This window comes from Ranitomeya variabilis, chromosome 6, assembly GCF_051348905.1.
Source record: "Ranitomeya variabilis isolate aRanVar5 chromosome 6, aRanVar5.hap1, whole genome shotgun sequence".
Taxonomy (NCBI): domain Eukaryota; kingdom Metazoa; phylum Chordata; class Amphibia; order Anura; family Dendrobatidae; genus Ranitomeya; species Ranitomeya variabilis.
The window spans coordinates 471,023,041-471,039,460 of record NC_135237.1 but is presented as its reverse complement, the minus strand read 5'-3'; the positions used below and the strand labels follow the sequence as shown (position 1 = coordinate 471,039,460).

Below are 16,420 nucleotides of genomic sequence, written 5' to 3'. Positions count from 1 at the left end.
GCTACTTCCAATAGGTGGCACTAGAGTTCAATTTGCATAACAATAATGTAAAATACATAAGGATAGAGTGAAAGCGAAAATCTGCATGTTATTACTTGTGCCTTCTCTAGGTTTTTATATGACTATCTGCATTGTGGCTCTCGACCAACTTTCATAGCGGAATGTGGCTCTCAAGGTAAGAAAGGTTGGGGACCCCTGATATAGAATACATAGTGAGTACTCAGTAGTGTCACTAGATGGCGCTGTTCACCTATACACCAGTGTGTGTTCCTGCAGTGTAACATATACAATACATAGTGAGTACTCAGGATTGTCACTAGGTGGTGCTGTTCACCTATACACCATTGTGTGTACCTGCAGTGTAACATTACAATACATAGCGAGTACTCAGGATTGTCACTAGATGGCGCTGTTCTCCTATACACCAGTGTGTGTACCTGCAGTGTAACATTACAATACATAGCGAGTACACAGTATTGTCACTAGGTGGCGCTCTTCTCCTATACACCAGTGTGTGTACCTGCAGTGTAACATTACAATATATAGCGAGTACTCAGGATTGTCACTAGGTGGTGCTGTTCTCCTATACACCATTGTGTGTACCTGCAGTGTAACATTACAATATATAGCGAGTACTCAGGATTGTCACTAGGTGGCGCTCTTCTCCTATACACCAGTGTGTGTACCTGCAGTGTAACATTACAATACATAGCGAGTACACAGTATTGTCACTAGGTGGCGCTCTTCTCCTATACACCAGTGTGTGTACCTGCAGTGTAACATTACAATATATAGCGAGTACTCAGGATTGTCACTAGGTGGTGCTGTTCTCCTATACACCATTGTGTGTACCTGCAGTGTAACATTACAATATATAGCGAGTACTCAGGATTGTCACTAGGTGGCGCTCTTCTCCTATACACCAGTGTGTGTACCTGCAGTGTAACATTACAATACATAGCGAGTACTCAGTATTGTCACTAGGTGGCGCTCTTCTCCTATACACCAGTGTGTGTACCTGCAGTGTAACATTACAATACATAGCGAGTACTCAGGATTGTCACTAGGTGGCGCTCTTCTCCTATACACCAGTGTGTGTACCTGCAGTGTAACATTACAATATATAGCGAGTACTCAGGATTGTCACTAGGTGGCGCTGTTCTCCTATACACCAGTGTGTGTACCTGCAGTGTAACATTACAATACATAGTGAGTACTCAGTAGTGTCACTAGGTGGCGCTGTTCTCCTATACACCAGTGTGTGTACCTGCAGTGTAACATTACAATACATAGTGAGTACTCAGTATTGTCACTAGGTGGCGCTGTTCTCCTATACACCAGTGTGTGTACCTGCAGTGTAACATTACAATACATAGCGAGTACACAGTATTGTCACTAGGTGGCGCTGTTCTCCTATACACCAGTGTGTGTACCTGCAGTGTAACATTACAATATATAGCGAGTACTCAGGATTGTCACTAGGTGGCGCTGTTCTCCTATACACCAGTGTGTGTACCTGCAGTGTAACATTACAATATATAGCGAGTACACAGTATTGTCACTAGGTGGCGCTGTTCTCCTATACACCAGTGTGTTCCTGCGGTGTACGATATACAATACACAGCGAGTAATCAGGATTGTCACTAGGTGGCGCTGTTCTCACAATTGCTTCTATTAGTGGCGTTACGGCTCATACCACTATGTAACAAGGGGTAGTAATACTGGTAAACACTGTTTTAAATCTGTCAGCAAGTCTATTACATTGTCTAGCTACATCATGCTTCTGTTCTTCACAGTATAGTGTGGTATCCATAGCCATACCGAATGGAATAAAGCATTCGGGTTATGCTAGAATCCCCCTACATATTTGGTGTCCTGCTCCGGTAACAGACATGCGCACTAACGGGTGCTTTCGCCTCCGGTAAGATGGCGGCCGGCGGTAGTGTGGCCCAGAAGACCTGGGAGCTGTCCAATAACATGCAGGAGGTGCAGAGCATTGATGAGATCTACAAGTACGACAAGAAGCAGCAGCAGGAGATCCTGGCCGCCAAGCCGTGGACTAAGGAGTGAGTGCTGGCACCGCGGAGGGCGGAGGATGGCGGCTGCTGTCTGAGAGGCTGGGTAGGGGGCGGGATATTATATGGTGGCAGGGGTTGCTACGGTGATGGGTGGCAGGGGTTTCTATAGTGGCGGGTTGGTACGGTGACGGGTGGCAGGGGTTTCTATAGTGGCGGGTTGGTACGGTGACGGGTGGCAGGGGTTTCTATAATGGAGGGTTGGTATGGTGATGGGTGGCAGGGGTTTCTATAGTGGCGGGTTGGTACGGTGACGGGTGGCAGGGGTTTCTATAGTGGCGGGTTGGTACGGTGACGGGTGGCAGGGGTTTCTATAGTGGCGGGTTGGTACGGTGACGGGTGGCAGGGGTTTCTATAGTGGCGGGTTGGTACAGTGACGGGTGGCAGGGGTTTCTATAATGGAGGGTTGGTATGGTGATGGGTGGCTGGGGTTTCTATAGTGGCGGGTTGGTATGGTGACGGGTGGCAGGGGTTTCTATAGTGGCGGGTTGGTACAGTGACGGGTGGCAGGGGTTTCTATAATGGAGGGTTGGTATGGTGACGGGTGGGCAGTGACCACGGACTCCATGAGATGCCCCCTGCTTGCACTGCTGTCTGTGTGGAGGGGGCATCACTTCCTGTGTCTGGTCAGTGCCCCCGTCCAGCTGCCCCCTGTCACATCCACCTTTCTGGTCAGATCCACTTTGGCCGTGGCTGGCTTTGACGTGGACGCCCCTATCCCCGCACAGTGAGGTCTGTGGCCCTAGGGCGTTTAACCCTTGGAGTTGCAGCCATTTTTGGGTTTTCGTTTCTTCCTCCCCTTCTTCCAGTAGACCCTTGTTGGCTTTGAGTTGTAGTCTTGGATGACACCGTCCATATAATGCAGAGCAGCAAATGAAATTCCCAAGTGAGATGAAAAAAAAAAAAAAGATAGCAAGTCCACGTTTGTTGTTTTGGGGTTTTGTTTTAACGATGTTCATTGACCTGGAAGTAGGATTCCTCAGGTCTGTATGAGCCCAGCAATACCGAACAGCAATCGTGGTGGATAATAATAATAATTATTTTAGTGTCTTACAAAATCCTAAACTTTTATTAGTTTTAAATTACTATTTCTTTAAAGCTCCGCTCCAGCGTTGCCTTTTTTTCTTCATTGCAGTATGATCAGTGCCCCTCATATTATACCTGCCATCTTCTGCTCTCCCCGTCACCAGTCCGATCCCACGCTGCCATCTTGTCACCTCAACTTATAACTGACCGTGACGGTCACAAGCGCTCAGTGTCCGTCTATGAGAGCCGCGTTCTGGCCTCGTGCTGCCGCTCATAGACTGACATTGGGGAATGATTTCCGCCTCTCCCAGCAAACACTGGAGCTCCAGGTCACAGCCTGCGGGAGACCGACATGAGCTGCGCTGATGAGATAAAGATGGCGGCTGCTCAGTATGAGATTATGGACAAGTAACTTACGTTAGTGGCACCACTCTAGCGCTGAAATAACACAGGAGCAGTGCTGCTCTTTTTATTTTTTAAACAGGGATAATTGAAATTATTTTTATTGCAGTATGTAGTAAAAAATCATGTTTCCTATGTATTCCAGCCTGTGGCTAGGCTTCACAGGAGGGCTAGGGTGGCGCTGAGGATGCCCAGAGGGCAACCCATTGCAGAGGGATGTGGCAATGGATCTCAGCAGTGATGGCCCCCTCCACGCTTCCTCCATACTTCTTAAGTGCTGCCGTCACAATTGACAGCGGTGTCTTAGAGGTTAAACAGTCAGAGCTAATGCCGATAATTGCAGGGATTCTCGGCTGCTGTATAACACGGCCGACCTGAGCCTGCTCCTTATAGTGATGGAGCACCAAAGCTTTAAAGGGGTTTTAACACCAAAGATATTTATCACATTTCTTTCAGCCCGCCAAGGCCAGCCTCGCACTGTGCCCAAGGTCACACTAGCAGTATTTAGTCAGTATTTGTAAGCCAAAACCAGGAGTGGGTGATAAATCCAGAAGTGGTGCATATGTTTCTATTATACTTTTCCTCTGACTGTCCCACTCCTGGATTTATCTTACAAATACTGATGTAAAATACTGAATGTGTGAACGTGGCCTTAGCTGCTGATCTGCTGCAGACAGTGACCGCCACTACTCTTGTAGTCTCTGCTGGAATCAGTAATTCTGACACCCCATCCAGTAGTCACCTGACCTGGAGCCAATCAGACAGGTATCTGAAGGGATGGATGTTTCGGCAGAGACCATGTGTAGGAGCGCTGGGACAGCGAAGCTTCTCTCCTTGTGCCGAGTATTGCAACGTGGTGGAAACTCCCTTAAAATGACTTTTTTATTGCAGTGACTGCTATAGTGTACAGAAGTAGGCAATCCTGACTCTGTACATAGAGTAATGTGACTTTCACGAGACCACTGTACCCTCACATAACTGTGCTGGATTCCCAAGGTCACTGATGGTGTTTTCCAGACGTATCTATTAAAGGGAACCTGTCACATGGAAAAAGGCTTTCAGATATAAGGCTAATCTGCAGGTTAATAGCGTTCTGAACTTGACAGGCACTTACACACCTGCTGCTGGGAAGAAATTTAACTTTATCCCTCCTGGCAGATGCGGGTTGAGCCACGGGGACGGTGCAGATGCGGGTTGAGCCACGGGGACGGTGCAGATGCGGGTTGAGCCACGGGGACGGTGCAGATGCGGGTTGAGCCACGGGGACAGTGCAGATGCGGGTTGAGCCACGGGGACGGTGCAGATGCGGGTTGAGCCACGGGGACGGTGCAGATGCGGGTTGAGCCACGGGGACGGTGCAGATGCGGGTTGAGCCACGGGGACGGTGCAGATGCCGGTTGAGCCACGGGGACGGTGCAGATGTGGGTTCAGCGCAGATACGGGTTCAGCCATGGGGACGGCGTGGGTGCTGTTTCAGTCACTGCTCTGTATATAGAGGGCAATGGCTGTAACCATGCCCCCTGCACTGACTGAACAAAGTTGATTTTCTCCTGGCAGCGGGACGCTCAGTACAGACAGTGGGTAGGTTCACAACACTATTAACCCCCTTATCTGCAGGTTAATAGTGGGTGGTTGTTGGGGTTTTTTTAGCGACAGGTTCCCTTTAAGTCAGTGTACCATCTGGTTTTTCCACCCGAATGTGAACATGGGAAAATGCTAGTAATAGAAAAAGTTCTAGAATAACAGTTTGCCATCAGTTTCTGAGAGTTTTTGGATTTGTAGATGTATCATTCCTGATGATTCTGTAACTTTTCTTCGTTTTCCAGCAATCATTACTTTAAGTATTGCAAAGTCTCCGCTCTGGCACTGCTGAAGATGGTCATGCACGCCAGATCGGGAGGAAACCTGGAGGTGATGGGTCTGATGTTGGGAAAGGTGGATGGAGAAACCATGATTATTATGGACAGCTTTGCTTTACCAGTGGAAGGAACTGAGACCCGAGTGAACGCCCAGGCGGCTGCCTACGAGTACATGGCTGCATACATCGAAAATGCTAAGCAGGTACTGTTGTGTCTATAATAATACCCAGCTCCATTGCCCAATAATAGGCACTTCAGTTCTGTAAAACCCCAATGTATCTGCATCTATTAAGATTATGTAGGGTGAAAATATGGGAACTTTTTTTTAATTTTTATTTTCTTTTGACTGTGGTATATCCATCATTGGGTTCTGGTCGAACCATGTTTCTGTGGTTTGTAAATTTTCCTATAGGTTTCTATGCAATAAACTTGCATTAAATGTGACATAAAAATGCGTTTCTAGAAGTGAATGAGCAAATGGATCCCAATTTAAAAGTAAATAAGTCATCCCCATCAACTTCCGCCAGGTTAAAATAATAAGCTCAAGGGTTATTAGTGCTTCCCAGATCACGTCATGCCTCTCTGCCACTGCCCCGGTCTTTGAGAGGCTGCAGTGGTGGCGTCACGACTACTGCATCCAGTCATTGGGCATCGGTCCTATCAGTGTAGATGACGTGGTGATCTGCTCGAGAGGCTGCATCTGCTGTAGTCTTTATATCCGTCACCACTGCAGCCTGTCAACAAAGACCAGGGGAGCGTTAGCGCTGGACCTGGGGAAGGTGAGTAACTTGGCAGCAGCAAAGCATCTGACATCTGGATTTCCAGGGATTTGCAGCTAGCCAGGGATTATCCCAGCCTATTCTACAGAGCAAATGTAATAACATGAGGTGGCCAATCATGTAAGAGATGTAGTACTTGATCCCCGTTACCAGGACTTGCTCATACAAAGCACCTCTCTGTTTTGAATGAGGGGTCCAAAGCAGTGCTATTAATATGCCATAGTAGCTGTTCATGGGGAAAACCCATTATAATGGAGAATAAGCTATTCTTTTTTCTGTACAATAATTGTGCCACAAGAGGGCAGTATAGGCTTTAATAATCTCTTTTTTTTTTTTTTTTCCTCAGGTTGGAAGACTTGAAAATGCAATTGGTTGGTACCACAGTCACCCCGGCTATGGCTGCTGGCTGTCAGGAATAGACGTCAGCACTCAGATGCTAAATCAACAATTCCAGGAACCCTTTGTGGCTGTTGTGGTGAGTATTGTATCATGCGCTTGATAATGAAATCACATCGAGGAAGAAATTGTGAGAAAACGATTGTATTCTTGTCTTCGGATGCTATCTACATCCCTATAGTGCTGAAAAGCCCTCAGAAGAAATCTTTAATTAAAATAGAAACTGTCAAACTATAATATACATACATACTCATAGTGATAATTCTTTCTTAGATTGATCCAACCAGGACAATATCTGCAGGCAAAGTCAATCTAGGAGCTTTCAGGACTTACCCAAAGGTAATCTGTTTAAGAGCAAATGCTGTACATTGAGCACAGTGTCGTCTGACTTATATATTGTATATATACATGTGCTATGCATTTACTGTATGCTATAAAGCATATGTCTGTATATGTTAGATATGTGATCTTACAAATATTGCCTTATGTTTGATCATTAGGGGTACAAGCCTCCAGATGAAGGGCCATCAGAATACCAGACGATCCCCTTGAATAAAATAGAAGATTTCGGTGTGCACTGTAAACAGTAAGCATTTTGATTAATGTATCATCAGTATATTGGTTATAATCAAACAGTTTTATATTGGTGAAATTTCTTAAACTCCCATTAATTTAAATGAGAATCTTAACATCCCCCGTACATTCTTGTGCATACTGCTAGCATGGAGCTGTGCCAGGAGCTGAGCTCGCTCTGTACAGCACAGGTGCCGGCTGTGTTACACAGCAGGAAGCCAACACTAACTGCTGTGATCAGAATAACATCTTAAGTTCTGCTGTCAGTCGCGATGAAAGCATTTAAAGCGAGTGTCTGCACAGAATGAGTGTTCAAACTGAGTCCCTCCGCTCTGTGCTTCATGGTGGGACCAAACATTTATATACCCATGCCCCCCTGCTTGTTTTCTCTCTGTTTTCACCATCTCACTATTTGATTCACAGTACTGGCTTCATAGAGCCAGAGAAGAGAGGAGGTAGAGGGAAACAAAGCAGGTGGGAAGGTGTAGTTAAATAATTGCCCCTCCTCCCCCCAAAAAAAAGTTTTCAGCAACTGAAAAAATGTAAAGTATTAATCGTTTAAATAAAAAAAAAATACTTGTTTTTAAAAAGGAGTAAAATATAAAAAATAATTTAAAAGGTGTTGATATTTTCAACTTTAAAGTTTAGGATGACAGTGCAGAACAATTCTGTTGGTGAGTCCAAAGTGATGCGGAGATGTGCACAGTGTCACCAAGGACTGCTGGCAGCTCCAATTCTGTTAGTTGCTGCTGCTCATCGTATCATGCGCTGGGGTTACATAAGCGGCCTGTATCATGTGCTCCCGTTATATGTGCAGACTGTAACACGTGCTGGGATTAGACTGGGGGCTCAGTGTAGTGTATCACATGATGCGATCACATATAAGGCTCAGCAGACAGTATCACGCAGGATGGGATTAGATATTGTGTATCTAATGTGTGGCACCGCTCCATCCACTTCAGTGGGAGCAGTGGTGTAATGTGATGGGCATTAGATACATGGCTATGGTGGCATTAGATACATGTCTCTGGGGTCTACCACACGTGATGGCATTAGATGTTCAGAGCACATGTCTGCTGTGCTCTGAACATGGCGGCGGGGAGCGGTGATCAGCAGCCTGGTGTTGTACTAGTGATAGTCTCCGAACACAGCTCACCACAACAGATACTCGCCTTATCCCGGACTTCCTCATCACGTCGTCTCCTGTCACCGCTCGTACTGAGCACTGTTGGTGGTGACAGGGGGAAAGTGTAGCTCGCAACATAACTGCAGGCGTAAAAAAAAAAAAAAAAAAAAAAAAAATGTCTTCCATCTGCTCCCACAGCGGTGACCTGGGCAGCCCAAGTCACAGCTGGAGGCAGCCACAGTGCAGGAGACTGCGTTCGCTGTCTCCTATGTACAGGGGCTGCCGTATTTGAGGTGTGAAGTCTCGTGCTCCGACACTCGCATACCAGCAAATGGCAGCCCCATTAGCTGAAGAAAAAGTTATTAAAAACCTATTAAATCAGTGTATTTCATTTTGTATTACAAATTGATACCATAATCAATAGCTACTAATACAAAACAAAAAGTCATGGTACCTTCCCTTGGAGAGGTTAGGCACAGGGTGGATGTGGGGCAGCTTTCGCTCAGAAACCTATCCGCTCCCCCACCACGGCCCGTAGACTACTGAAGGCATCGATGGCTGACATGTTGGCTTACAGGCTGGGGTTCATAGGGTATGGGTAACTGCACAGTAGCCTGCAATAATGCAGTATTGTAGTGTTCTGTAGAAAGCAAGTGATCGCAAGTTCAACTCCAAGGGACTAATGAGAGCGAATGAAAGCAACTCTACCAAATCAAACCTACTCGATATGTTGCACAGCCTGCATCTTCACACTGACAGTGGCATGCACATGGCGCTACAGCCAGAGGCTGAACTTAAAAGGAGAAAATCGTTTTGACTATATATTGCAATATTTGTGCTATTGCTCTTTATAGAACAACATAGGTTTAAGAAAACTAATAATACGAAGAAAAAAAACATTCAAATGTCCCCAGTTTTTATTTTATTTTTTTATTTTAAAAGAGGACAAACATATTAGAATGGACGCAACAATATCAATCAAAATATAAACACCATAAGAAAAAAAAAAATGAAAAGCCAGAATTCCGGGTTTTTTTTCCCTTCTTCAATACACCTCTTACCAAAAACAAAATCTGAAAATATTGCATGTACCCCTAACTGGTATCTGTGAAAAGATAAACTTGCCACACAAAAAAATAACCCCTCACACAGGTTCATTGACAAAATGTAGCAGTGGTTGGAATACTGAACGGCATGTCACCCTCCCACACCTTTGATTTGCAGTTTACTGCGTACATTGTCAGCAAGCTCCCAATCATAAGTGGTGGTGGGGTTACAAGATTGGCTGGGCTGCCGTGCATGTGAGACCTACTCAGACAGTGATAATCTCCTGCTGATAAAACATTGATTGTATTACAACACAGCTTAGTAAGTGACACATCCATGTAATCAGGGTCTGTTGTTCTATATGTGCTCTGAGAGCAGAATAATAGCAAAACCCTGCTGATAGATTCCTTTTGACACTTTTGTTTAAAGCTTGTTGCCTTGTAGGCTGACCACTACTGCTAAATAGCAGAATGTGCAGTGCTTACAAGCTCGTAAAGAAAAGATAATTTTATTAAGCAGTAAATTGAAAAAGTAAACAAACCCCATCCAACAATACCCATCTTTGAAGATGGGAATAACACTGATGAACATATGTCCATTCTTAACGGCACTAACAATCTAACCGTTGTAGTACACTATTGTAATGACATTAATTGCCTACCTAATATACCGATTTACTCCTGAAGTAACGATCTGTCACTGTTCTGCCCCATGTCAACCACTGACCAATCCAGGCAGTGCGGCCCTCGTTTCTGTTTGACTACTTTTTTATTTATTTTAAATGTTTTACTTTGAAAGCCAATTATTTTTTGCCTTCGCCTAGGTATTACGCTTTGGAAGTGACATATTTCAAGTCTTCACTTGACCGCAAACTGCTGGAGCTTCTGTGGAATAAGTACTGGGTGAATACGCTGAGCTCTTCCAGTCTCTTGACGGTAGGTACCTCAAATGTGCATTTTGTCTAATTGTTCCTTTCTTGGAGCATATCCTCCTAATTTGTTATTGTAGAAATATTCGGTTTTCTCCTTGTCTAGTCCAGAAACCCATCTCCTCATGTTACCCCAAAAGAAGTGATCGAAATGATCTGACGAGGGTCACATGGAGATGTCTCTCTGATGGATTAACGTAACGCCTTAAGCTATGTGCACACAGTCTTTTGTAGATCCAAAAACTGCTTGTGACTCTTCCTGCTTATTTCTACAGTAAAACCACTTTGATGTTCATATGTTCTATTTTTTTCCCACTTCAGTTTTTGTAAAAATCTTGTTGGGGATGGGGGAGACGAGAGAACAAGTCTAAAATATGGTTGTATGACAAAATGGGAACCTGCCTCTGCTGCTGCTTGCAGTCTTCATTGACTTGGCTGCAGCACTTCAATCCCACTATAGCACACAAGCGCTGCAGACAATCACAAAGCAGTCACTTGCCATCTGACGTAGCTGCTGAGGTCTGTGTTTGAGCGCCTCTCTACATGACCACACTAACCTGCCTTGTGCATACCCGTGCAAACGCTGATTCTCAGAGATGGAGCAATGGACCGGCCATGTAAAGGGATTGCTGGACCTCACTTTGATAGAGCTACATACACATATAGTTAGGGGGCTGAAATCCTGCTGACAGATTCCCTTTAAGTCGATAAGTCCAGTGATGAGATCTCATGTACATACTTTGTCCTGTTCTTATCATCCGTGATTCTGCTACTTCACAAAAATAATTGCTAAACATTTACCAGGAAAACTGAACAAATACTAATACAGATGTCAGAAGGAGAACTCTGTGATCCGTATTTGATGTCTTTTCATGCGACAGGTCGGGGTGTAGTTCGCCGAGGATTGTTCTACATTCCTGGGGGAAACTTGTGTGTACGGGCCACTAACTCTAGGGGCAGGTAAACACCGGTAATTCCCTCTGTCTTTCTCTTGGCCTCCTTCACGGCTATACTATTGTATTCTCAGACAAAATCAAATAAAATTAGAGGTTTCTAAAAAGCAGAAGCCTGAAGGCGGAGCGGGAGCAGTGACCGTAGTGTTTACTGAGCGGTTCTGGTCACTGCAGCAATTGTGGGCAGCAGAGGGACGGGAGGAGACACTTCGGCTAATTTGGTACTTGTCAAACAGTGAGTGTTCGGTAATGCTTTCTCTCTGGCCTGGAGTCTATTAGTGTCCGGGTAAACTTGTATTCTGTCAGATCTGTAACCCATTTATCTCCTTATACAACAAATGAACTTGAATCCATCTTAATATCGCAATGATTATAGGTACAGTACGGACTTGAGTATTTTGAGTGATTGCAGCTTTTGTAGTAAAATTTCAGATGTGTTTTTTTTTTTTTTTTTGCATATACAGTAAATATAATTTTCCTTCTTTTCAAACAAAAATCTTTCAGTTTAAAGCTTTAACTTTCACTTTGTTGAATAGTTGGACAGCCCCTTCTTAAATGCCCAAGTCCCAGTACTTCTCTCCCCCACCTGTTCCAGCGATGTTGGCCGCAGATTTCCCAGTGCTCGCGTTATATTATGTCTCGGGAGCGCCGCAGCCATTGACCAGCTGCAGCCTTTACTAGTGATTGGCTGCAGTGCTCGTATGACCTAATGTAACAGAAGCATCGGGAGATCCGGCATCAACAAGAAGGTGAATATGGGCTTTTCTTATTTGAATAATCAGTAAGCTTAGGCTTTTAAAGGGAATCTGTCAGCAGATTTAACCCCCACCCCCGCCTAACCTATTTACATGCACATAGCTCTTGCAAAGACATGTCACAAATGCCTTCAGCTAGACAAGTCCGTTCCTTCGCTACTGAGAAATCTGTATTTGGATCAATATGCAAATGAGGCTGAAGTGCTTTCCCGAGCCTCGGTCACTCCAGCTCTATTCCCTGCCTAGCGCTGACCTCTCCTGCTTGAGTGACTGAGCTCCTTTGCTTGGGCTCATACCGCATAGAGGTTGTCAGTCAAGCAGTAGAAGGAGGCGTTCGGTATGGATTAGCACTGGAGAGCAGAGACTTTAGAAGAACTTCCATTCACTGAAAGCACTTCAGCATCATTTACATGTCCAAACACCCTTTTCTTGCTAGCCAAGGAACCAACTGTCTAGCCAATGGTATGGCTGAGCTGTCTTTGCAAGCGCTACCTGTGTATATAAATAATTTGGAGAGGGGTGAAATCCTGCTGAAGGAGTTCTCCAATTAGTAGACAACCCCTTTAAGCCACAGTGATTCTTAAAGGCAACCTTGTTGGCTGATTTCATGCTGCCTGTGCCACGGACAGCATCAATCAGAGACCAGCAATATCGATATTTTGCTATGAAGTGCTGTGGTGTTCAAGGGGAAAAAATATAAAAGCATTTTTGGGTACAAAGTGCCGATTCCAAGAGGCCAGACCCTGTTGGCTTCTTTTCTCAGAGCGATCGGCCTGACTGCGCTTTCTCCCTGTGTGTGTTGGGTGAAGACCTGACTGTCCAGCTGAGCAGAAAATCACAACTATATAACGTTTCTTATGGGCCATAGAATCCTTATAAAATATTCTTGCCTTTTAGGCTTATCTGCTTCTTTTCAACCTTTAATTCTTTTGTTTTCCACCCTCAGAACGCCGATTACACGACAGGACAGGTGTTTGACTTGTCTGAGAAACTAGAGCAATCTGAAGCCCAGCTTGGCCGTGGAAGCTTCATGTTGGGATTAGAAACACATGATAGAAAGTCTGAAGACAAACTAGCCAAAGCGACACGAGACAGGTATTCTGTCATGCCTGTGTGTGCCATCCTAACATCTGCTGAATTTATGCCCATTAAATACCCCAATAGTCCAGCACTGCCACACAGGTATCGAAATGATGACTGAGTTCATCAGTCTTCTGACAGCTGCAGCCAATCACTGGTCGCAGTGGTGGTGATTGCATTATGGATCATGGCTGCTGCTGGTCAGGTGGTTGATGGACTGAAAGTCATCACTTTTCAGCTTGTAACATTTATTGATCACTAATTTATTTATTTTTTCCTCTTTTTCAGTTGCAAAACAACAATTGAAGCAATCCATGGCTTGATGTCACAAGTGATAAAAGATAAATTGTTTAATCAAATTAACACTTCCTAAGTTACATTTTCATCCATTTCTTTTGTTTTTCTTTGTTTCCATATGTTGCTTCTTTTCTGCAGAAGCTGTAAGATGTCACAGGTAGCACTTTCATTGTTGGAGCAGCAGAAGGCGTCAGAAATGTTATGCCATTACAGCAGTGCTGACCTTCTTGAGCAGGGTTGCTTTCTGTGCAAATAAAACTCAGTATAAACTGTACAAGACTATGTTTTTTTTCTTCTAAAGGGGAGTGCAGATTGTAACTTATTGTGTTCATCATCCAACAGGGTCTTCACACTGGAATATTATTGTACTGACACCAGACACAAAGTAACAAGAACCCAGCCAACCATATATATGTGCAACCCAGCCAACCATATATATGTGCGTGGGGCTTCTAAAGGCGCCTTTATACTGCACGATTATCAGGGAGAAGTACTCCTACAAACCAATAATTGGGCATAGTAACCAGGCTTCGCTCACCAGAAATATTTACATACTGTAGGTTGAAAACAAATCCATAGGTCCATCAAGTCCAACCTTTCTCCACCAGTTATACGTTCTCTATCGCTATCGTTATTTATCCACAATACCATTTGTTATGTAGAAATCGTCCAGCCCTTTTTCAAATGCTCTTGTAGTGTCTGTCATTATGGCCTCTTGTGGTAGAGCAAGCCACAGCATACACTAACTGTAAAGAATCCTTTTTTTCTATTTAGCTGCAGATCAAAATGCTCATTCGTTGGATGAAATTATATTTTGGTTTTCCTATTGGATAGCGATTCTACGCAACATAATCCTGTGTTTCCGAGATGAGAGGACATTCAATGCTGAGAACAATGGCAGCCTATGCGCCATGAGCAATCTGTTACTAATCGTTGTGTGCGCATATTAAATGCCGTCTGACTGTGCACATGTACTATATTAAACGACTGCCTATCAGCAAACTAGCCCGATCGGCGATGTTCTGCAAGCCAGGTGGAGTAAACCCACTGTTACTCTCCTCTGACAGATGTCGGGGAAGATTATTGCCTGGTAGTTTGAATTCTGTTGTTCGGCAGAAAAAACATTGGAATAACAATCCTGGCAGCGTCTTTTTTTTTTTTTTTTTTTTTTTCTTCCCCCTCCTCTCTCCTGATAGAAAACGCACAATTAATTTCATAATCCATTCAGAACCAGTAATGTCCTGGAGTTAGTTGTGCCAAATTTTAAGAAGAAACACAGCCATCTGTAATAAATATGGTGCATCTTTGTGCAACAGAAAATTGCATTGAACGGTGTGGATTTGTGCAAATTATGTTCAGGCTCTGGATGCCTCTCACACAAAACTCTGCCTACTTTTATCAGCTGTTTCAAATAGTATGCAGAGTAGCTCAAAACTGCATAAATGTCTGCAACAAATTATGCAACTTTTCTCTTCGCCACGACAGCACCCACTTGAGAGAGGGGATCCGCCCCTAGGAACAGGAAACCCTATGGAGAGATAAAAGGGGCGGTCCCCCTCGCTCCCACAGTTGGTTTCCTGTTCCTACGGGAGACGCGTGGAGAGAAGAGGATACCCAGCCTGGATGCCGCTTGCGCGGTTTACCTTTATGGGACGGCAAGGGCTCCAGAAGCTGGAAGCAGCGTCGGGGGTCCTATGGTAGCTTCCCCCCTCTGCTGGCAGGTACCGTGAGGCCAGGTCCGGGGAGTCGCCTGGCTCACGAAAATTCACCCAGCCGACCTGCAGGGACCGAAACGCTGGGGTAAGGTGATCCTGCGGCGCCATCTCGGATGGTGCGCAGGCAGCGTGGGTCCGGTGTATTATCCCCCGGAAGCAGTACCGCAAACTTCCGGGGTGACTCAGGAGAGACGGCGCCTGCGCTGATGCTGGTGGCTGCGCAGGCGCATACAGAATGGCCGCAACCCGGATGTAGCAGTCACTTCCGGGTACGGCAGGAAGCAAGATGGCGGCCCCCATTAGAAAAGGATGCCGGCACTGATCCTCCGCCGTCCATCATGGCATCTCCACAGGACCCAGCGATGGCTTCATCCGAAGTCACCGCTATTACACCTGTCAGCCGCACAAGCAGCAGCCGCAGGTCTTCTTCTAAAAGCGCCAGAGAAAAAAAGTCGGGCCGGTCAGTTCCATCTGTGCCTCCGTCTCCTCCTCATCAGCCGGTATTGTAAAAAACAACCTCACTGGGTGAGTGTGTGTCTGTGCCCTTTTACGCTGATTACACTTCCCCTCTTTGTCTATATTTCCTAGGCAAAAAGAATGGGGAAAACAAAACACATACAATGTGCGTTATGCTCTCAGCCGCTCCCTGATAATTATTTAAAGAAACTGTGCCAACCTTGCATCGAATCCACCTTACGTGAGGAATCTTCAGTAAGGTCGGAAGATATTAGGAGTATGATTAGAGAAGAATTGCGGGCCTTCCAAAGCTCAGAAAAAATTCCCGAGAGTAGGAGAAAATATAATTCCCCTAGGTCTGAACAGTCCTCTGATATTGAAGATTCGGATGGTTCCCAAAAGATCATTTCCTCAGATGATGAGAGAGATACATGCTTTCCCACAGATAGTATCGATAATTTAGTAAGATCAGTTTGTAACACCATGGGTATTGAGGAAACAAAAACCCCTAAAACTCCACAGGACGTGATGTTTGCAGGCCTGTCAGAGAAGAAAAAACCTTCTTTTCCTGTGATTCCAGCAATAAAGAATGTAGTTAAAAAGGAGTGGGAAAGCCAGGGACAAAGAGGATTACCGTCTTCATCAAAAAGACGCTATCCCTTTAACGATGAAGATTTCTCCATATGGTTAAAAGCCCCGAAGGTGGATGCAGCAGTGGCCTCCACTTCTAGAAAATCTTTATTACCCGTGGAAGATTCCGGTTCCTTGCAAGACCCGCTTGACCGGAAGGCCGATACCCTCCTAAAGAGGGCATGGGAATCCTGTACTGGAGCCTTCAGGCCGGCTATATCAGCCACATGCACTGCCAGGTCCATGTTGGTCTGGTTGAACGATTTAGAAGAAGGATTAAAAAGCGGCCTTTCCCGAGATAGATTAATCTCTTCCTTGCCGTT

General features: G+C 45.1%; 1 protein-coding gene across 1 annotated transcript; it reads left to right on the top strand.

Annotated features, from left to right (window-relative positions):
* The first annotated feature begins 1,864 nt into the window (after positions 1–1,864).
* COPS5 (COP9 signalosome subunit 5) lies at positions 1,865–13,573 on the top strand. The gene is made up of 8 exons (XM_077270619.1): positions 1,865–2,066; positions 5,330–5,564; positions 6,488–6,616; positions 6,811–6,876; positions 7,038–7,123; positions 10,107–10,218; positions 12,866–13,014; positions 13,288–13,573. Exons 1-8 carry the CDS (start codon positions 1,927–1,929, stop codon positions 13,370–13,372), a joined length of 1,002 nt encoding a protein of 333 aa, XP_077126734.1. The 5' UTR covers positions 1,865–1,926; the 3' UTR covers positions 13,373–13,573.
* Positions 13,574–16,420: the final 2,847 nt, after the last annotated feature.

Bases quoted from the DNA above. Each gene is read 5' to 3' on its own strand.
- COPS5 (XM_077270619.1), top strand. From the start codon at position 1,927: ATGGCGGCCGGCGGTAGTGTGGCCCAGAAGACCTGGGAGCTGTCCAAT. The intron at 6,617-6,810 runs GTGAGTATTGTA...ATTCTTTCTTAG, and splicing joins AACCCTTTGTGGCTGTTGTG to ATTGATCCAACCAGGACAAT. The intron at 10,219-12,865 runs GTAGGTACCTCA...TTCCACCCTCAG, and splicing joins GCTCTTCCAGTCTCTTGACG to AACGCCGATTACACGACAGG.